This window comes from Prionailurus bengalensis, chromosome A3 (assembly GCF_016509475.1).
Source record: "Prionailurus bengalensis isolate Pbe53 chromosome A3, Fcat_Pben_1.1_paternal_pri, whole genome shotgun sequence".
NCBI classification, from domain to species: Eukaryota; Metazoa; Chordata; class Mammalia; order Carnivora; family Felidae; genus Prionailurus; species Prionailurus bengalensis.
Window position 1 is genome coordinate 111,019,373 of NC_057354.1, and position 22,593 is coordinate 111,041,965.

At 44.0% G+C, this 22,593-nt stretch overlaps 1 protein-coding gene across 7 annotated transcripts in view; it reads right to left on the reverse strand.

Annotated features, from left to right (window-relative positions):
• CRIM1 (cysteine rich transmembrane BMP regulator 1) overlaps positions 1-22,593 on the reverse strand; it is a 192,891-nt gene that overhangs the window by 63,124 nt on the left and 107,174 nt on the right. For 6 of the 7 annotated variants that reach the window (XM_043604181.1, XM_043604178.1, XM_043604182.1 and 3 more), the window contains 3 exons: positions 19,956-20,077; positions 12,834-13,016; positions 9,965-10,162 (listed from right to left, as the gene is read on the reverse strand). In XM_043604181.1, the coding sequence (XP_043460116.1) occupies positions 9,965-10,162; positions 12,834-13,016; positions 19,956-20,077 (503 nt within the window). The remainder of the gene's footprint in view (positions 1-9,964; positions 10,163-12,833; positions 13,017-19,955; positions 20,078-22,593) is intronic. The other variant, XM_043604183.1, reaches the window with a different exon arrangement.

The window sequence follows — 22,593 nt, forward strand, 5'->3', positions numbered from 1 at the left end:
GTCATGATCTTAAAAAGATATGAACTTGCTGATCCTTCTCAATCTGCAAGGCTTAGAGCCACCCCAAACTGTTTATTATTATCTCTAAGCATTTTTTTCGGTAAAATTTTTAATGGAAGAGAGACTCCTTAAATTGGTTTAGAAAGGGAACGGACATGCAGGGCAAGAGCTTTCCAATTGAGATGAAAAAGAACACCATCTCGTCTTCCCACTGACGTCCAAACCAATGGTTCCAGGGCCACAGGGCAAGACAGAGGCGCAGGCAAATGGCAGGCACCGCATACCTAAACGCGCATTCAATACACCTAGCCGATCCCAAAGCAGATCCAAAGCGGTCTCAAGTTATATCAAGCATGTATGTTTTTAAAGTGAGGAATGGAGGGCCAAGGTAAATTTTACGTAGAAAAGAATTTCCTGCAGCCAGGGATGAGGTCAGCACCCAGAGAGCATGCTGCGAGGTCCTGCCTGGTTGAAGAGTCACGTGGCTCACAGACTCGGCTCTCCGTGTGCCCTAGCAGCCAAGGCGAAAAGTCAAACCCAGGGACCAAGTACTTGTTGGTGTCAGAAGTTTCGTGGGGATTCTTGGTTGTGTTTCACAGCGGTGATGCAAAATAAGAGCTGGAGCTTTGTACTGACTCTTATTTTCGACTGGTGGCCAGCTAAGTGCTGGGGTCTCCGGTGGTCTGCGCGTGCGTGAACTGGCTTCTGTTTCAAAAAGACATGATGAATCCAGCTAGGCTCTCAGGCGTGAAGGTAAAATTGTATTGTGTAAATTTTATGTGTAAATAGGTATTCATTCTGCAGCCAGAAACGGTAGGTAAAAATTTGGTCTAACTGCTAATAATTCAATTCAAATTAAAACAAACTGTGTGACATGACAAGGCATCACCATCCCCCGTTTCTGCCAAATTTCAAAAAAGTACTCCACGTTCACTATGGCTTATCGCCAATGGAATTTAGATCCAACTGATGGTAGGACCCCTGGACCGAAATGTGGCAGTGCTGGGTCCCCTGGTAACAGATTTCCCAGTCTGCACGCTGACGGATATGGGGAGTACCTGGGGGGTGAAATGAGAACATGTGGGTGTGGTCTGGACCCCTGCCTTCTCAGCAGCCACCTCTCCTGGAAGATCCACAAATGGCCAGAGGACATTCTTTAATTTTTTAGTAGACATTTTCACTCCTGCAGGGTTTTTTTTTTTTTTTTTTTTTTACAATAATATTGCAGCATTTTATACACTTGAGTGACATTTTATCTTCAAAAATCAGACACAGCACAGCGAATACTTCTAAATAGGGCCTCTAGAACAATTAATTCACCGGGTAACTCACGATCTCTACAGCTAACCCTCATGTATTAAACAATGTGAAATTGTTTTGTTCTTGTTAAGATAAACTTGAGACCATACAGTGACACAGTTTAAAATGGTCCAATCAGAAGTGGAGTTAGAGAGTTAGCATAGGGATCACTACCTCTTTTAAAAGAGTTATTTCTATAGGGAAACTATTTTAGTCTAATTTATTTGAAAATATGTTTGAATGGAGCACCTGTAACTTCAGAAAAATGTAATATATGACCATTTAAATAAATGCTTCTAGCCCCTAGAAGTCATAAAATACTATGTAGTAAGTGAATTGATTTTTTTTTTTAATAAACACACCAGGAGTTATACTTACAAATAAGTGTTATTGCTAAAAGCCCTCACTTTCAGAGGCTATATGCTTGTGCTGAAATGCTATTCATGTTAAAATTCTATTTGAAACTTCTCTTCGGAGTTGCTTTCAGAGCAAATTACTATGTCATAGAAGACAAAGTGCCTTTATTTTACTGTCACTTTTTGCTTCCTCTGAATGATTTTACCCAGGTAGATCATCCACTTTTTCTCACCAGACTTAGACGTGAATGACTCTGACTATTTCCTAGAGTCTGATAAACCTTTGAAGTCAGGGGTCTGTGAAGCTAAAGACGTTCAAAAGCCTGTGCTGCAAGCCCCAATGCCAGTTTCAACAGAAGAGTACCAAAAATATTCTGAGCGACTATATTTCTGCAGGAACTGTACAGTTTTCCCACAGAACTATTCTGAAAGGAAAAACACTTCACTTGGATGTGTACATTTTGCTACACTGAAAAAGAAGCTCACTACTCTATCCTTGGACCTTGTATTGGTCTTAACAAGCAAGCTTTCACATGAAAAGTGCTGTCAGGTGCTTTAAAACAGGTGTGTCGAGGGGGCGCCTGGGTGGCACAGTTAAGCGTCCAACTTCAGCTCAGGTCATGATCTCACTGTTTGTAGGTTCAAGCCCCATACTGGGCTCTGTGTTGACAACACTCGGAGCCCGGAGCCTGGTTCGGATTCTGTGTTCCCCCTCCCTTTGCCTCTCCCCCACTCACGCTCTGTCTCTGTCTCTCAAAAATGAATAAACGTTAAAAAACAAACAAACAAACAAACCAGGCGTGTTGAGACCAATCCATTCCCTAGAAAGGAGGTAAACAGTTAAGTGCAGCAGAAAATCTTCAAAAAGCTAGACAATGTGATTATTACTTAACATGGTGAATTCTATCAACTGATAAAAAGCTAAAAGAAAACCAATTCTGCTACATCAGGGTCAATGGCCGTGTACCATAAAGAAAATGGGATCTTTCTTTTTAAAGTCCATGAGCCTTTTCTGAAGGGCATGTTTCTTAATAACCTTCATTAACTTCTGTTTGGTTGCCTAAGAGTTGTCTCTTATCCAAAAAAAGTTTAACACAGTCTCAGTAGAGATTGTGTTTATTTAAGCTTGTTGGAAAAACATTCCTATCATTTCAAGAATGACTAAATATTTTTCATTCACATAGTTAGCATTCCAGACTATGTTTTCCTGCCTCTGTTGATTAGATGAAAATTAGCAGGCCCAAGTCTGAACTATTAGATTCAATTATTATCTACGCAGGAAAAGGATGAGACACCCAGCAATAATGCCCTTTTAGGTATGGGAAGCGGAGAGCAGAAGACGCGAAGAACAGCCCCTGGCAGGGAGCTTCAACAGGAAAACGCTTCATAGCTACGACTGCTGAAAAAGCTGTAAAATCAGAGGCAGAGGTTTTTCTAATCACGCATTTCACAATCAGCTCCGAACAATAACATTCTAATGTTATTTGAAATACCTAAAGCTATTTTAAATTACCAGAGAAAAAATCACAACACTATGAAATTCATCCAGGAAAAATTTCTGATGCTTTAGGTTAAATACCTACCTAGGTCAACACACAGTCATGTTCCCTGCATCTGTTACCCAACATACGACCTTATTTGGTCAATAAAAAAAACAAAAAACCCCCCCCACACAAAAAAACCCCAACAACCCAGACTGTGCTATGTTTTAATTTCCATTTATGGAACTAGTTTCCAGGACACTTAAGAGTTAAAGGATGGAAGAGCATGCCTAACAGTCTTTGAGATATTATGAGTATCTTATTATTCTTGGCCTACTAATAATAGCATCGTATATGGCACTGAAGCAATACCACCCATAAACTGAGTTTTGATCCTTGTTTGATGTATCAGAATGTTGATATCATGTGACCCTGTGGCATCTTTGACTTCGCTGCCTCTTGGGTCAGCCAAACTATGTTTGATTCCGTGCCACAGAAGCAGTAGCTTAATCATCTGAGATACTATTCAGCGAGGAAGTATTATGGGCAGGGCTGGAAACATTTTTTCTCGTTTTAAGGAATTCCCACCCAGATACGTGCCTGGTACAGACTTTTCTGGCAGCCCAGTAGAAATTTCACTTGAAGGGTGGCTTGATTCAAAAGACACCATCAGCATTTATGGGAAAGAATATAGTGCTCCTATACAATTAGGATTGACGAGGAGGCTGTTATGTCTGCTAGCTCACTGACCTCCAGCCCTTTAGAGAGGAACACAGCAGGCATTCTGGTGGGTGAGCTGACGTTGCAGTGGCTTACTCCATCCACACAGGTCAAGAGAAGCCTAATGCTCTTCAACACTGTCTCAAGTAGGATCAGGATTACCCAAGTAAGAGATCTAAGAAAGCCAGGTACCAGGGAGAAAGATAGTTGACTGTTTGGCTCAATCACATGTTATCCCAAGTTCAGAGAATTAGGAAGAATCAATGCAAAGTAATCTCTTATTCTTCCACTAGAAGAGCTGGCTTACTCCAGGTAAGCAGAATTATTAGGTCTGGCTGAAACTCAGCTCAGTTTCACATAATAACTCTGCAAACAGCACTCATTTTAAGTTTTTATTATGGAAAAGATTTTTTTCTGTTAGTCCTGAGGTAGACAGAGTAACAGGACAGACCCTTATGTACCCATTATCTAGCTTTGATAAGCTACAAATAACTCTTTGATATCCTGAGAGAGGAAACAGATTTGCTCTTGTTTCAGAGAAACAGAAACAGTAGAAAGAAACTAGCCATTTGCCCAACCACAAGGACAAAATGTATTTACTGGCAACCTAAGCCATAATGTTGAATATTACCTTATAAAATATTACCTATGCTGTTCCTGATTTTTGATAAGTGATACTCTGGGTGTTGGCTCTGAAATCCCCCAGGTCATCAAAGCCAACAAATCCTCCCAGCAGGAGACTGTGTACGTGGGGCCTGACGGACACTCAGGTCACAGAGGCCACCTGGGTGGGGTCCAGCCATAGCCCAAGATGAGACAGCAGACTGGGCCCCACATCAAGACTTCGAAGTAACAATGAAATTCTTATCTCTTGCATCAGGTGGGGCAGTCAGGCTGGCCTCATTCATACCTGTTCACATGTCTTGCATTTTTCTTATTGGGTCATCAAGTGCATGTCATATATACCTTGTAGCCAAAATTTCCCTCCTCAACACCTATCTTACCTTTAAATATAAAACAGATTTTTTTTTTTTAAACGGAAAATGGTACTGTGTCCTTAGGGTCCCTCTGACATTAAGAATCAGCATAGGCACCACTTATATCTGATATTACTGGGAAAAAGTTGAAGTATTTTCAATATTGAATTGCGACGTTAAAAAAAACCGTAGTGAAATAACAAGGCAGGTCTTAAAAGCAGTACATTCAACTTGCCAGTGAGCATTAGCCTTGTGGGACTCTGGACACAGGGGCTAAACTGAAGAGGGAATAAACCACAGTTTACAAACCAGTGATGAAAGAGCCCTGTGGCTGCCCTGGGAGGGAGTCGAGAGCTCCGTGCTCATCAGGAGGACGCGTGGTCAACTTGAAGCTAATGGGTCCAGCTCGCCTGTAGACATCTGGGCCCATCGTGTGCCAAACACACTCCATCTAACACTCTTGCTTCCTACTCTCAAAGTGTATTTTCAAACATAGGCATTCTTTTTTTTTAAGTTTATTTATTTTGAGAGACAGGTAGAGAGCACGTGGGGGAGGGGCAGAGAGGGAGAGGGAGAGGGAGACAAAATCCCAAGCGGGCTCTGTGCTATCAGTGCAGAGCCGGATTCAGGGCTTGATCTCATCAACCGTGAGATCACCACCTGCGCCGGAGCCAAGAGTCAGATGCTTAACTGAGCCCCCCCAGGTGCCCCTCAAATATAAGCATTCTAACGTTGCTCTTTCTTCATCTGCTCAGGGTCAGCATGTGAGGCTCTGGTTACAGAAACCTCTACCAGGGTCTGCCCAGAGTCTTCCTCCTTCCTCAGCTCAGGAGGAGGTCTGTAAGAGGAGTTTGCTTGATTTCCTACTCCAGGCTCTTGCTCCCTCCCTGCCTCACTCGCTCATCATTTATTCATTAACAATTTCTGAGCACCTACTTACATGTCAGGTGCTGTCTTTTGGATTTACAAAATATGATAAATTCCCGGGTCGTCGGGGAGTAGCCTCTTTCAGGCTACTCATGGACCTGGAGCGCCGTGTGCTGTCTCAGAGGCAGCACTCCTGAGCGGTCCAGAGCCAGGGCTCTGGGAACACACTGGCCAGTCAGTTTCAAGCTCTACGACCTTGGGCGAGTCACGTGACCTCTAACTTTGGATTCTGTGATGATACATTAGGATGGTGCTAGCAGAGGGAAGTTGTGAGAATCAAAGGAGCTGATGCCCTTAAAACAGGCTGTCTTTGTCGGTGTGCAAGAAATGTTAGCCACTGTCATTAAGGGCTATAAATGAGAGGACACAAACGGTGCCAGATGCCGAGGAAGCCCTCACTCTGCCACCTTTTCTGTTTTCAGTTTTTAAGGAGATAAGGACACATCTTCTATCTGTACGCTTAAATTGCATTGCAAACTTCATACGCTATTCCATTCTCTTCTATCCTAGCTCTTTAACAAGGGCGAGAAAACTAAAATCGTGTGATTGAAGAATAAGAGGAAAGGAGGAGAAAAGCCAGCAGAGCAAAACCTGAGAATACAGTCAGTTACAGACTCACACAATGGGATGGCTTATCTGTATACCTGAATTGGGTGTTGACAATAACTTGGTAAGACTCAATCATGAGAGTACTTAAGTGCCAATTTAAAAAGCACTTAGGGACTTGTGAATTGAGTTAGCTATCAAGTAACAGCCTAGTCTTGAAGGGCCCTAGTTCCCCTGTCCTCCAGGAGTAACCAAGCACATGGCATTGTCACTTGGAACGTACGGATCTCCAGTAACAACAATGGTCACAACAATGTTTGTCCCAGCTGTAGGTCCTAATACACCATATGTGGAAGTCCAGTAATCTATTTAGAAAGAATCTCAAACCACAATCCCTGTGTGGGCTCTTTCATCTAATTTCAGGCTCTGAGTACCCTGGGACTGTAGCTAATAGGGTGAGGGCCAACATTTGTTATGCAATTGTGCACAGAGGAATTTACTGTGTACAAACTGCATAAATACCAGTGTTCCTGGTTTCTCCAAGTAATCGTGGCTGATTATTACACATTAACACCTTCCCTTTTTCTTACTTCATCTAATCTTTTTGCTATTCTGAGATCACTTGAAATTCTGTTTAAATATGCTGCTGAAAAAAATTGTTTTCAAATAGTTCCGGAGACTTTCTCAGGTCCTATAAACTAAGCAATAAGTTTCATTTGCCTTGTATTATTTTATAAGTTTATTATTATTAATATGTAACCTTCTGGTACTCGGTCTTAAAGTTGCATGCTCTTTTTTTTTTTTTTTTTTTTAATTTTTTTTTTTTTTTCAACGTTTATTTATTTTTGGGACAGAGAGAGACAGAGCATGAACGGGGCAGGGGCAGAGAGAGAGGGAGACACAGAATCGGAAACAGGCTCCAGGCTCTGAGCCATCAGCCCAGAGCCTGATGCGGGGCTCGAACTCACGAACCGCGAGATCGTGACCTGGCTGAAGTGGGACGCTTAACCGACTGCGCCACCCAGGCGCCCCGCATGCTCTTTTTTGATCCCATAACGAAAAGAATCTGTCTTCCTACTACACCTTAAAAGGAAAGTTATTGGACAGCAAGCATAATCTTATATGAAACTCACTACTGAAGTTAAAAACAAGAAACTCAACATAATCAATCGAGTTCTCTGAGGACTAGAAAATGGAGCATGGTGAAGGCTGGATGAAGAGAGAAAAGTGCTGTAAGGAAAACCAAGGAATTGAGGGCAGCAGAGCTGAGAGCTTGAAATCAAGGTGCTGAGTTCCGGGAAGGAGACTATCTGGACACGAGACTTGGGAAGGAAATCTGTTGTAACTGTCAAAGGCATCCTTCTCCTGCCCCCCACCCCTGCCCGAGCTCTTCAAACCAGGGCAGGGGAGGGGGGCAGGTGGGAAAGGGTGGGGTAGGAGGGGGGTAGATGGGTAGGTCCAGAAACACCCGGAGTAGATTTCAAACCACAAATGACCTCCTCCTCTGTCACCCCACTCCCCCTGACATCGGGCCAAGAGCCAGAGATGAAGAGAGACGAATAAGAAAAGTGGCAATAGGGGCGTGAATAAACAGATGACATCTGGGGGCGTGGGAAAAATGATGGAACGCAGCCGAATCTGACAGGACTTCTGTGTATCCCATCACTGTTACATAACGGCAACTGACCTTGGAGGGAATTACCGAAATCTCACTCAACCTTTATTTCTTCATCTTTAAAACACAATGATGTGGCCTTCAGCACAGTGTTGCGTGTGCATTAGACGACATCAGGTACTTACCGCACAGTACCTAAATACGGGCATGCCTTTTCTCTTGGTTTTGTATAAAACAGCCTAAAATATTTTCTTTGACCTTAACGAGGAGTTGTCTCTCATTTATCTTTGTGTCCAGTGCCGCATTTGGACAATCAGAAGTTCTTAGTAAATTTTTTGGAATTAACGGCTGACCAAAACTATCACTCTTTTCTCAAACAGTGGAAGGTTAGATCACACCTCCACAGAGATGTGAGATCAAACTCTAACATTCATTCCCTCTCCAAACATCTACATGCTGTACAAATAAATCAGTCCTTTTCACACACACAGATATTCCCAGTCACTAACAGTTTCCCTTCTCTGTCACTATGGTAGGTATGCTAATGAATGCAAAAGGGTCTGTCTTCCCTTCATTTCCTTTTAGACGAAAGACCCTATTTTTTTGTTGTTGTTGTTGTTTGTTTAAGAAGCTTTTTAGTCTTATTTTCAATTTATAATTCAGGACTCATGAAGTTAACCGATTAGTGTTTGTTAATATATTTAGGCTTTAAATTTCTCTCAATGCTACAATGCACATATATGTACTTAAGGATTTCAAGTCAACAGCGGACTGTCCCAAATTCTCAGGGAAAGGTCTTCCCACCTCTGTTTCAGCCAGGTGCCTTTTCTCACAAAGCCAAACCATATACCATCACACGTATTTCCGTCCACTCCTTTTTCCGGTGCTGAAACACCGCCTTCAGGGGATGGGAGGAGTGTATGTGTGAGGGGTGGGTGATTTCCACAAAACTGGTCATCTGGAAGCTATAAACTTTTGGAGTGTGGCAGCTGCATTCTGAGCAGAATAATGGTGAGGGAACTGTGATGTCAATAGACCCAGAGTCCTCCCCTTAAATGTTTGTATGATTTTTAAGTTCTTTATAATTCTAAGCCCTCAGAGGTTAATAAAGCTGGTCAGGCAAACTCTGAAGTCTGAGTTTCTTACAATCTGGGTAGAAGCAAAAGACTTCTTGATACAGGACTTAGTCAACTTAACTGAATTTCTGAAAAGACCTGTCAGTTCCTTAATAGCTGTTTTAAAAAATTCCAGAAGGATCCATCTTCAACATGATCCACTTTAGTTCATTTTTCTATGCAAATGTGCTTCTTAATGATGGATTCTCTCTATTGGATCTGTCAGTATAAATATTCGCTCTCTTGTCTGTACTAACAGATACAGACAGAGGATTAAAGCTACCTTAAGGGTGCAGAGAACCTTCCCAGGATGGGGGAAATGGACTGGAACAGGGTTTGGGGAAAGACCGTCCCAGAATGCCTCGGGCTCCTCTCCATTAAACAGGATGAGTGAATACAGGCAGCCAAGACCGAAGTCAAAGCCTCAGGATACTAGAAGCAGAATGGATGCTCAGAAGAAAGGCAGTGAGGAATGCAAGTTACCTTTGATGGTTGCAGGCTTTCCTTCTAGCCATCAGGACTCTTGGGCTCATGGAAGCATCATAACTCAAACACACTATGCTTGAGTCACGGGTCTTATCTCCCATTCTGTTTTATTGCATTGACCTTTGGATGGCTAATTAGGCTTGAAGTGAACTGAACTGAACTGAAATGTATATATTCTTATATTGTAAAGAATCGAGATAAGCATATTTGCAGCAGTAAAAAAAGAGAGACCAGGCCATCCTCATTGCAAGTTTGCAACACTTGCCCCCAAATGATTAGTTTGGGCCCGTAGGGGGAAAGAAAAAAAAATTTATCTGCAACTGGTAACAGCATGAAGTAGACATTACGCCCGAGGAAATAAAAAACAAACAAGAACATACTGGCAGAAGCTGACCCAACTGGAGGCAACCGCCAGGGACTCAGCAGAGTCAACAAGGCTTACCTTCGCACACAGGGCAACACTCGCCGGGCACTTTGACGGGGTTCATGCAGCTCTGCCCGCAGGCTGTCGCCACGCAGTGGGGCTCCCCATTGATGCACTGGCAGAACGTGCAGTCGTCTTCCCGCCACCGGTCTCCGTGAGCGCGGATCTGACCGCTGGCGTAGCAGCCGGCAGGATTATTAAAAGGATACACTGGATCTAAATCAAAATGTGAGCTCAGAGTGAGATGGAGGGCATTCTAAATCTTATCCCTGCCTGCACCTGGAGACATTTTTCCCAGGTGCTAGTCATCAGCAGTTCTTTTCCAGCTGTGATCAGCAGAAGCTCGGGCTGCATAAGGGGTCTCCAGGGGGGACATGCAAAAGAAGCTGTCATACCGAGTTCATGTCCACCCATCGTGACACTGCAGACAGGGCAGGGGATCTGTGGTGTAAAAACCAACGTGCAGGTGTTACCACTACATAAAGTTCCAAAACTCGGTGGGCAGAGCTGGGGGTTGGTGACTGCAAAACATAGGTCCATTTTAGGCTCTGACAAGGTCTTCTGAGTTGTCAGCTTTAATGTTTAATCATACTTCAATTTCACCACCTGTAGAGTGGGGGAAATAATGCCCCCATCCAACTCAGAGCGATGCCATGACTTCTAGGATGGACTGAAGTCTATCTCGGGGTGCCTGGAGGTCCACGTGGACAACAGTGAGGAGGACAGCAGGAATTTGCTGTGGCCTTGTTTGAGACGAGGCTGGTTTAGACATACGGTGGGTGGCTGTTTGTGCCCTGGAGGAAAGGCTATGAACTTAGGCTATTTTTCTCCCTGTGAGCTGGGTGGCCAAGCAGCAGCCAAGGATGGGGAACAAAAGTAGCCAAGGCTACTGTTAAAAACTAAAAAATGTTTTCTGACGTTACTGACCAGGACATAAACACTGCACACAAAATCCCCAACTACTATCATAACGAGAGCAACCAGATAAACCACTCAATTTTCTTTTTCAGAAACATGTAAAACCTGGCTTCAAAGAGTAAGGGCTGCTGAGTGGGGAGGAAAGACTAGGCACTCATGAGTTTGGTCCTCTTTAGTCTAAAGAGGTAACAGGGCGTTATAAGAAAGTCAGAACGCCGAAAGTTAAAATCATGCAGTCACAGCTTTAGAAAGTCAGCCTGCCAGAAAGGGAAGCAGCCAAGAGACCTGAGCTAGATAAGACTTTATAAATTTCTTCATAAAAAATATTACACTGCATACTTCATTTCTACTCTGAGCCTGGATCTGAATTCCAGGAAGTGAGACATAACCGGATCTGTGCCCAGACCTCTCATTATGATTATTACACAGAGGTTCCTATCTGTGTTTTTACACCACCAACTGCTACGTAGTTTGAGAAACTATTACAAACTGGGGCCAGCTAGGGAACAAATCATTTGGGAAGGTTAAAAGTTTGATGTGACTTTTTAAAAAAATTAATCCACAACGACACTTCTAAAAAGTGAACCACCTTTCTCCTATGTCGGCTAAAATAATTGCTAAGACGGGAAAGAATTTCCCTGGTATAAACAATTGTTCAATGTTAGGAATGTAGTTTGTATACTTTAAACATTTTCAGATCTCCAATATTATGTGGTAAATATAGCTCAGACAGTGAACAGGACCGTAGGAAGACAGAAAAAGGTACAGAATGTGGCGTGGCATTCTGTCCTCTGTTTCCTGTGCACAGATAAAGGCAGGGTGGACTTTAAGTTTTTTTTTTTTAACGTTTATTTTCTTTTTTTGAGAGAGAGAGAGATAGGGTGCACAGCGGGGGAGGGGCAGGAGAGAGGGAGACACAGAATCTGAAGCAGGCTCCAGGCTCTGAGCTGCCAGCACAGAGCTCGACGTGGGGCTCGAACTCACGAACCATGAGATCATGGCCCGAACTGAAGTCGGACACTCAGCCGACTGAGCCACCCAGGCACCCCAAAGGGAGGGTGGACTTCAGACGCAAGACGGAAACGTCTGATTCCAGACTGAGGATCTGTGACCCCGTCAGTCCAGACAAGAAGGCCCACGTCACCTTGGGCCTGAGTGATGTGTTCACACCAGAGACACAATCAGGGGTGGGGGTATCATAAACTTAGACAAATGACTCTATCTTTTGAACTTCAGTTTCCTAAACCTTAAAATGTGCGGGCCATAGTGAATGGATATTCAGAATCATTATTCTGAAATGTTCACTATTTACAAATAGCAGAGGTGGGAGAGTAAAGCCTGTTGGAGAAACATGAAACTATTACTTCTTAGAGGGATGAAGGGATACAGAGAAAGCAGACCCTGAGAGCCTTCTGCCCAGGGCCATACCTGACACTTGGCTGGGCTTCAGCTGGTGTCACCACCATGCCACACAACCCCTCTCTCACCAAATACATATTTTCAAGGAGTAGAGTCCTGACCCGACCTGCAGGGGTGTGGGTGTGGAAAGGAGACAGGGCAAGCTCCCCTCTGAGCTGACTGGCTGAGATGGTCAATGATCAGGGTTGGCTTGTTCCAGCTGAACAATCTGAGGAAAACAGGGGGTGAACTCTGACGTCCCCAGATCTTGCTGAGGAACTTCTGGAATCAAGGTGGGGGGGGGAATGGATAGCACTTCTGGGAAATCTCATGTCGACCTGTGTAGAGAGGTGGCCCACTTTCTACACCCAGGGTATAACTTCCCTTGGGGAGGCATCTCACACACTCCTCCTGACATGATCAAAGTCCTGAAAGATGGGCCACGATGTCACAAAAAGGGAACTTCTTCAATTTTCTTCTATTTTTGGGTGAGACTGAATTGTGTTGATTTTGGTATTAAAAGTCTGAGCCATGTATATGCTTATTAACCTTAATGAGCACCTTCTCTTACCCTCACACACTGGGCAGCACTCTCCTTCGGGCACATAGTACCTCTCGCAGTTCAGCTCACCACACTGGGCAGTGAAGCAGATGGAAACACCCCCTTGGCATCGACAGAACCGACAGTTGTCCATTCGAAACATATCTCCGTCATTATATTCCACGTTATTGAAGACACAGGCTGGCTTTGTTTCTGAAAGGAGTTAAAGCAAACAAGGCATATTCAAAGTCATTTCTGGGTGGTGCCTTTTGTTCTTCAATCAGCCTCTAGAAAATTCTGACAGAACGTTAGAATTTGATAGAAATTTACCAAATTGATATGATTTGTACAATGAAAACAGTAAGGCAATGCAAAATACAATTAAACAAAGTCAGTTATCTTCTTGCCCCAAGGAACTGAAATTCTCCTGAACAAAAATCTACACCGACTTACCCCTACTCCAAACAAACAAAGGTAACCATTTGAGCATGAAACTCACATATCTGATATGTACTTTAAAGACATTATGTGTGTTTTGCTAAAGAATTCTCTACGTCAAATAAACGATCTTGCCTCCACATTAGGCTCTGCTCTGCCTCAAAAACAATTTACTTAAGGTCTTTTGGAGGTGATGTTCTTGTGTTCTTTCAGTGTTCGCTCCTAAATTATTTCTTCTATCTGGGTTAATAATCCATAGTTTTAATAGTACCTGGACTTTAACAAAACACCATTCCCTTTCTTGGAAACAACCTAAATGTCTATGAACTGATGTTATGAGAAAACAAAATGTGGTATATCCATACAATGAAATACTTCTTGGCCATAAAATGTATGAAGTTTTGATACATGCTATAATATTAATGAACCTTGAAAAAATTACACTAATTAAAGGAAGCCATTAAAAAAAACCCCACATATTATATGATTCTATTTATATGAAATGCCCATAATAGGGACATCTATGGAGACAAAAATTAGATTAGTTGTTGCCTAGGTGTGGGGGTGTTGGGGGCAAATGGGGAGTGACTGCTAATGAGCTGGGAAGTTTGGCAGGGTCGGTGGGGAGACTAATGAGTATAGTAAAATTGATCGTGATGATTCCACAACTCTGTGAATATTCTAAAAACCACTGAACTGTGTAACTTGGTAAACTGCATGATATGTGTCTCAATGAAGCTGGCAACATAAAAACATTCCCAAATTGAACAAAGTTCTCCTAGGCTGAAGTACCCTGTTTAATAAAGTGGGGAAAGCTAGATTATGATACAAGCATCGTTCACGGGCTCCTCTGAGCTAACATCATTTGATATGTCACCTTGCATGTTTGAAACTTTTAAAGAGACTTTCACCGCATTTTAATTTGAATGTATTTGCACCTGGTTTATACCTAAGGACAATGACTTTCTCATTCGAGTTTATATTAGTGCAGTGGAGAAGACAGAGCAAGTGTTAATATCCATTTCTTTGATTAGGAAAATGAAACTTAAAGAGATTAGATGACCTGCCTAAAGTCACTTGACTGGTGTGAGGCCGGCTGTGCATCTGTGTTTACACAGGCAGCAAAAGTGCAGGTCTGAACCGAGTCCCCACTGCTGGCTGTATATATGATTTCTTTTTCCAGAAAACTAATATTGTGTTACAAAGTATCATCTCATTATAGCTCAGAATTCTTCTATATGCTTTCAGCCAACATACTAATCTGAGCAGGGAATAGAAGGAACTGGGCAGTGAGACCACAAGTTCCAAAGTGTAGAAAATGGGAGCACTCTTGCAAATCAAACTTGCATGCTGTGCAGTGAGGTAAAATACTGTAACAAAATGCTGAGCACCCATTCAAAATGAAGGGAAAAAAGTATAAACCCATCAATATGAATTATTTGGTTACATTAATCAGCCAAATCCACCATCTGCGTGAAGCTACAAATCTTGGTGCAAGATTTGAAGAAAGTGAGGAGGGAAGAGTCTGGTTATGAATAATGCCGCTCCAGATGAACCAGTATTTTTGGTAGGGTGTGCAGAAGCTTAAGCGGGCGGGGACGGGGTTGATGAAGGATTTGGCAGTTAGGGTTCACTAGCTAATGCACAGAGAACAAGGGGGGGTGGGATCTAGAGAGACGGGGAGTCCCCCAAAACACAGCCTAGAAAACATAACGAGTTCTCTAGGATAAACACCCCACCTCCAGCCCCCACCCCTGGCCGCGCGCGCGCGCGCACACACACACACACACACACACGTGTCTCATAATGAAATCCCTATTTGATGCTGAGAGAAATTTATAGACGCTCTTCAGAAAAAATACAAGTAAGAAGGATGGCAGTGATCTTTGAAGAGCAGTGACCAATTACTTCCTCACCTGTAGGGGATATAAATGTGACTCTCGGAAGCGTGTGGAGATTACCACTACCTCTCTAAGGAACAATTTAAGTGGTTGTGGAAATGAAAAATAGTACAAAGAAATAATTTACTATGGAATTTATACTTCTCAATGCAGAGATGCATAAAAGTGTCTTGTCAGTGATTTTTTTTGTGTGTGTTGTTTCATGTCTGCCCAATTAAATTTTATATTTCTTAGTTCTGGAATCTTCCCTTTTCTCTTTAATATAGTCCAGAACTCCTGGAAAAAAAAAAAAACCAACAAAACCTTATAGTTGGTTAATAACCTTTACTGCCTGCCAAATTACAGTGATTGGCAGATGGTGATAGGAATATAATTTTAGTGAAAGAGAAGACTAAAATGTAGAACTTTTATATCAAATGTGAAAGTGGAAGAAAAGTCCAAATAGATACACTTTTGTTGCTTTTTCCCTTCAATCTCTCAGTAGGAAAAGGCTAATATCTGGCCTCTGGTCTCATTTCCCTGGCGGTGAGTTGCGTAGGAAGGCCAGTGGGCGGACCACAGAAGCCAAAAGAGAGACAACCACACGTCAGGAAACATCTGAAAATCTCCTCATATGTCAACAGCAAACTGATGGCCCACAAAGACAGGGTACATGGGGTTCTACAATACTGAAGGGAGAAAACCCTTTTCCATTGGGAGAAGACGTGTGTGTGCCAGAGCAGGATGAGGAAAAGGGAACCACCCTCATAAGGGAGTGCAAAAGGTGGGATCATCACTCTTAAGGAAGAGCAGCTTGAGAAGGCCCCAGGAACACAATGGGTGCTCAATAAGTGCCTAGTAAGTGAAATACTTATTCTCTGAATTACGGTAGAAGTAGATATTATACCTCTAGAAACATTACTGAGCATTACTGCTATACAGACAGTGGGTTCTCAATAGATGTTGTGTATTCATTTTCAACTAAAAGACTGCAGGTCTGAGATTTTTAGACCCAAATTTTACACAAAAAGCAAGCCAACTCTGGGTATGGCTCTCCCACGACTGGCCAATTTTATGGTTTACTGTCTGATGCTGGCAGAGGCAGTTACCGGCTATGATACTCAAACCAAGATACTCTATTTTATTCAGATATGCACATACGACTGATCATATATCTGAGCAACCTTCCACATTCTATGCTTGAGATTTCAAACCCAAACTCCTCTAAGCATGAGGTGGGGAGGGGGAGGGTGCTCGTGTGAGACGATAGAGTGCATTACAGCAAAATGGAGAACACGCACTCATCAAAAAGCAGCAGAGGCCACCGCTCAGTTCCAGCTGACTGAAGATAAAACTTCTGTCTGTGGGCCCGAGCAGGCCCAGAGCTGCTTCTTGAAGGAGACTTGAGATTACTCCAGGCCTGGCTGTGGGTCATAGTTCCAGGTGATGAACTTGATGACTTCTAAGTTCCCATCAAAGGAGCTCAATCATACCACCTGTTCCTTTGGTTTCTAAACAGGGCTCTTGTTCACCTAACACCTCATAAGTCTTACTTTTGGCTCTCATCAGAGAAGGCATCACAAACTGTCTCAATCTGGTTTGCAACTCTCTAGTCCCACCACCGAAACCAAACCAAATCAAAGAGAATGTTTGTGAAGAATGTTCTCTCCATCTATTCATCCAGGCTGATGTTTTCAAAACTTAGGAGTTTGCAAATTCTCTGTGAATATTTTCCATCTTGTGTTTTCACTTTAATACTTAATCTTAAAACACACACACACACACACACACACACACACACACACACACACACACACACGGATTACCTAGATGGCAGCTTAGGAACTGAGTGGTGACATGCTGTCTCCATTTCCATACGTGGGGTTAGGTAACATTCAACCCACTGTCCCCTCAACTGGGGTTTCTAGAACTATTCCTACATTGTGTGGGGGGGGTTCTCAAAATCTGGGAGGCAGTGCTCCAGACATCTAGATTCCAGCTGTGTGCCGAACTCATCTCTGAGAACTGCTTTCGCTGAGTTGCATTTGAATACGTGGCTTTTGCTCTGTGTTGAGAAGAGCTGTCGCAGGAAACCCGTGTCTGTATTGGTGGTATGAACGGGACTGAGGACGTGACCTACTGCATCAGCCAGTGCCTTTCAAATTTCCAGGTGAGAATAGAGTTGCCCCCTCCAGTAGGTTCTTTCCTCTAAAAATAAGACCTGCGTATCTAACTCTATCTCCTTTTTTCCACTTTGACGGCCAGAAGTTGGGAGACTTGCTAATGTTTAACCCTGGCAATTATGCAGACACTTAACAGCCTGCACACCTGCGGGCGCTTTCTTCTTTTCGGTTTTCACTTTCAGCATTTGCATACAACTCTATGGTTCTCTCTTTTCTCATTAGTATTTTTGCGTTATGGCTTTTGTTCTTGCTATGAAGGTGCCTGAAATCCTTTGTGGATAAGCAAAGCTTTATATAAATATAAATAGACCTCTGCTGTTCTAAGTGGTGACAAGGAGTGTTTGATATGTGATATCCTCTAATGATGGCCTTATGACAACAGTAAGATTTTCTCAGGGCGCTGGGGGTGGGGCCAAACACACACACACATGCACGTATCTGCGTGTGTGCATGTATGTACGTACACCTTAAAAGAGGTAAAATACAGACTTTTAAATGTTGTTGTGTAAGCTTATGAATCTTCCCAGCATTAAGGTTTCTAGCCTCATCTACAACTGAATGACTAAGACAGTAATAGAGACGCCAAAACAGGACAATGAACAAAAAAGCAGAGATCACCCAGGTTTGTGGTGGCAGGCAAGCGTCACCCCCGGAAACACTGAGCATGTTTTGTCATCTCTGCATGGTCTTGTGGCAGATGGCAAGTCCTATTCCTGGAATGACAGCTCTACAAACAGCGAGGCTATAAACGAGAGCGGGCCCCAAAGATCCATCCGCGGCCGCTGAGGTGGGGGGCAGCCATTAGCCGTCTGGTCACAGCACACTGGGTAAGATGGAAGCTTAATGTCCTGGTAAGAAAGACACGACGCTGGATTTCTACAACTGAGATGCAAGGAAAGAAGAAAGGCACTCCTCTTCCTCGCCCAGAGGACACGACAGCAAATGGTATTTCCAGGGGACAAGTGACTTAAAATTAACGTCCAGGGAGGGCAGTGAAAGATGGAGGGTCCCCACAAAGGAGCCCCTCTCTGGGCTGGTATTTAACAGCCACCTCTGGAGGGAACTGATATGACCCGAATCTGCTCGCTCACTCCCCCAAGACAACCCGAACGTTAACACCCACAGACACAAGGACAGACTCTCTGCAGGTTCAGGCTGGAGAATGAGAGATGGACATGAGAGGACTGGCCGAGTGAGGAGTCCTAGAAGGAAGCACATCTGAGATGCTAGGAGCCCAGGTGAGGAGTATTTGTGCCAAATGGCAGAAGAGTTAAATACTTGCAAAATGTCCCCTACGATACGTAGCGGTACCAGAGAAGAGGCTTTGCGGTTTGCTGGTGTTTAACACACACGACTAGAAGTGAGGAGAAGCACTGAGAAGAGGCTGCTTTCTCCACATGGAGCTTTTTCTACACCTGTGCTTGGATTCGTGAGGTCTGTGAGCCAGGAAGCTCATCTTGCCTTCTCTATCCCCTTGGAACGTCCAGACCCGGGTCTGTGGGTGTGAACGGGAGGTAACACGCAAAATAAAGACTATTTATTGCAAGTGCTTCACAAGGGGAACCTCATTTAAGTGACTGTTATTCACTCCACTTGACAGATGTGGAAACTGAGGCCCAGGGAGACCAAGCGATGCCCAAAGTTACACAGCCGGTAACTGGGGGAACCAATTCTCAAACCAAGGTCGTATGGCTCCAGTCCACGTTCTGTCAACCACGAAGCCTGATGCCAAGTGTCTACTCAAAGCAAAACAAACAAAACAACAGGCGGCCACTGGACTGAAAACCAAAGGACGCAAGGACTCAATTTTAATACAGCCTTTTCATATGGGGAAGGGCCGGCTTGAGGGAGGGCAGACATTCTTCTGAACTCTGATTTCTTAGAGGCAGCAGTTAATAGGGGGGTTTCTGCAAGTGCGATTTTGTTGTTTTTGTCCACATGCGCTTTCATTTTCCTCGTGTCTAGGCACTGACTGAATAGTGCTAGAACGACTGACATTTCACTTGCTTGACTTTTATTCTGTTTTCCTTCTAAACATTCCGAGGGAAGGGCGTGTCTTAGGTTCTCCTCCCTTTCTAGCATCTAAATTCAATAAACACCATGTCACCAAACACCAAGCCCTGTCATGAAAGGTGAAAAGGAGAAGTGGATTCTATTCGAAGGAATCTTGTGACTGCAGAATCCTTTTTCAGGGCCATAAGGCTCGAATCAAAAGCGGCCAATAAGAACGACCTAGCACCAGTCAAAGACGTGCTCTCTACGTAGGAAAATACTCGACTAGAGGAACGATGCCTTTTCTGTGTCAAGTTGTGGTGGCTTCAATGTGGCATCGGCTACACAGACTAGCTCCTGACAGCAGTGGTAGTGTGGTCACAGCTTCTGCGATCCTTTTCCTGAACTCCTCATGTTTCTGCACTACCGAAATACAGCCGAATGTGACAGCTACAGACAATCTGTGCTTCCACTTTCAAAATTCTCTTTCTGATGGACGGAATGAGGATCCCCTTCTCCTGACTCCCTGTGCGGCTCTGAGAGATCTCAAGCTGACCCTCCTCCTGAGTGAGTGGCATTGAGTCCCTGAATGTATGCCCCGCCTTCCACAGGGCGGAAGCGGCCAATGGAACCCTCCCTCCTCCTGCACCCCCACGTACCATTAACACATTCAAAGACATCACAGCACTTTCCGGGTGTCCCATCTCCACGAGAGACTATGCGAGGGGTGGATCCCACCTCACACACGGGGAAACCACATAAGCCAGAGAGACACTCGCATCTGAAACCAAAGAAAAAGGGAAGGAAAACCCCATGAATAAACAACAACATAGAAGTCGGGAGACCACAAACAAAGTGGCAGTGGCTGTGGCAAACGACACTGTCTTGCTTAACTGGGGTCACTGGGGGATGGGGACCGGGTGCTAACATAATTTGCATTCCAAATAACTGAGGCTCATCTCCTTAAAATACACCCGTGTTTTTAACTGTAACCATTTTGACAGAAATATTCCTAAAATGCATTACGTCATTTCTTCCTTAACCAGACCAGCATAACAAGCATTTCCTTGATGACGCAGGGCCGTGTTTATGTGTGTACATTATGGTGTTATTCCATAAACCAGCGATGCTCGCATGGGCCAACACAGAAGGGTGCTCCCGTGTTAAATGGCCCTGTGTTCCTGCTTTGTTGCTGTTGACCTTTGGGTGTTTTTCTTTTTTTTTTTTTTTTTCAACGTTTATTTATTTTTGGGACAGAGAGAGACAGAGCATGAACGGGGGAGGAGCAGAGAGAGAGGGAGACACAGAATCGGAAACAGGCTCCAGGCTCTGAGCCATCAGCCCAGAGCCCGACGCGGGGCTCGAACTCACAGACCGCGAGATCGTGACCTGGCTGAAGTCGGACGCTTAACCGACTGCGCCACCCAGGCGCCCCCCTTTGGGTGTTTTTCAGAGATCTTTCTGACCCTTCTTTCTGCCATTAAGTTAGTAGCTCTTGAGTCTCTTTTTGTCAGTGTGACTGGGTCTCGGGGTACCCTCATCTTTAGCCACATTCATTTATAATTATGCATAACACGAGAAACGGATGCTGAGGGAAGACTGAGGAGCTCTTTACAACGGGCATGAGCTTTAGTAGGGGGACCTGTGACAGTTACTTGAAAGCTGAAAGCCTCATTTTGGGGGATCTTCTAAGCCACTACATGCCCATTTATCTCAACATGCATGAATGAGGTGTTCAATGAACTGCAAGCCCACTCTGCTGGCTCTCACCTTACTTAAGTTCAACTCTGCTGTGAAACCAGTCTAAACGTAGTAGAAAAGTAAGAGGTGGGTATATGTATGAGGTGAGCATAAGAGGAGAAAAAAAAGTCTACTGCTTGCTGAAGCCTGTTACAAAGAACTAGGCAGGGAATGAGCAGCCTAGGGCCTTAGAATACAAATGGAATAAAAGGAAGGAACAGCTAGCCTCCGGCTCTCCCCCACCAACCCCCCCCCCCCCCAGGGCTCCCCTGGGGATGAAAGGAGGGGTCAGAGGGCAGAGAGGATGACCAAGGAAGTTCCCAGGTTGATAGGAATAAAAGGAAGGCATCCTAAAAAGAGACATCCTCACAGGAAGTATGTGGGTACTTATGTACAGTGTGGGGTCAGGATGGGGGGGGGGGACGCTCCCAGCAGGGAAGAGCGATTAACACACTTGTTAATTTCAGTTTTTGTTTCCCCCCCCACCTTCTTGCTTAAGCGATTGTTTTGTTCTCCTATTGTTCTTTGGACCCGTAACGAATTCCAGTATGCTCATAGTCCACAAGTACTTCAATAATCAGGCCCAGAGGTTTAGTTACATTTATAATCAACTGCAGAACTAAAAGGGAAACAAATATAAATTAAAACTTGCACCAAAGACCATTAAAGCCACTGGAAAGGTGTGAACAACCCCTCTGGAGGTGGGCCCTTTCAGGCTTCTTCCATATGGGGTGACGGTTATATCAGGGGACCTGGGAGAAGAGGGGGTTAGGTAATTAAGGTTTTGCTGCAATGGAATCTCTCTTTTATGGTTTCAGATAAACATTTGCCTCTTCGGTGTGGGCGGATCTGTATTCCTATAGGGCAATCAACTTCCAGGGCTGAACTGCAAAGGTTATTCCACAGTCTTTCATTTCTGTGTGCCTTGTTACTACAGTTGTAAGCAGATAATCATATCCCTGTGATACTACAGTGATGACGTATTATTTCCATTTATTCTGGATCCTCTGTACAACTTCAACCCTTCAGCCTCTATGGATTAATGGGGCCAGGGCCTCATGAGGCCACACCCTGGTTCTGGTATCTGCATGTGATTACGATGGAAACATATCCTACACGAATAACTGACTAACCTTTTCTTCCACATCTTCTGGGATCCACATTCTTGCCTACTGATGTGTTCCGGGGAATCATTCTAATTCAAACACCAGAGAGCATACGATGAACTGGAAAATACCTCTTCGGATATCCTTCAGGGACCTTTACTGAACACGTATGTGCACTTAGGTGCCAAGCTCTCTGCGAGGCTGTCAGAAATCCCACCAAGCTGAAAACCGTAGTGGAGTCTGCCCTACGGCTTCTTGAGTCCCCTTTTACATCTGACCTGTTTCTCAACATTTAGATCTCTCTCGCGCTTTTGTAGTGATTCACAGAGGTTGTCTGTAGTAGGTTACAGAAGGTCTAAAACTGCACACAACTGCCTAGTAACCCACTTACCAAAGAAAACCCCTGATGCTGAATTTTTGCTCCTATACCCAGAATGACTATATGTTCAAG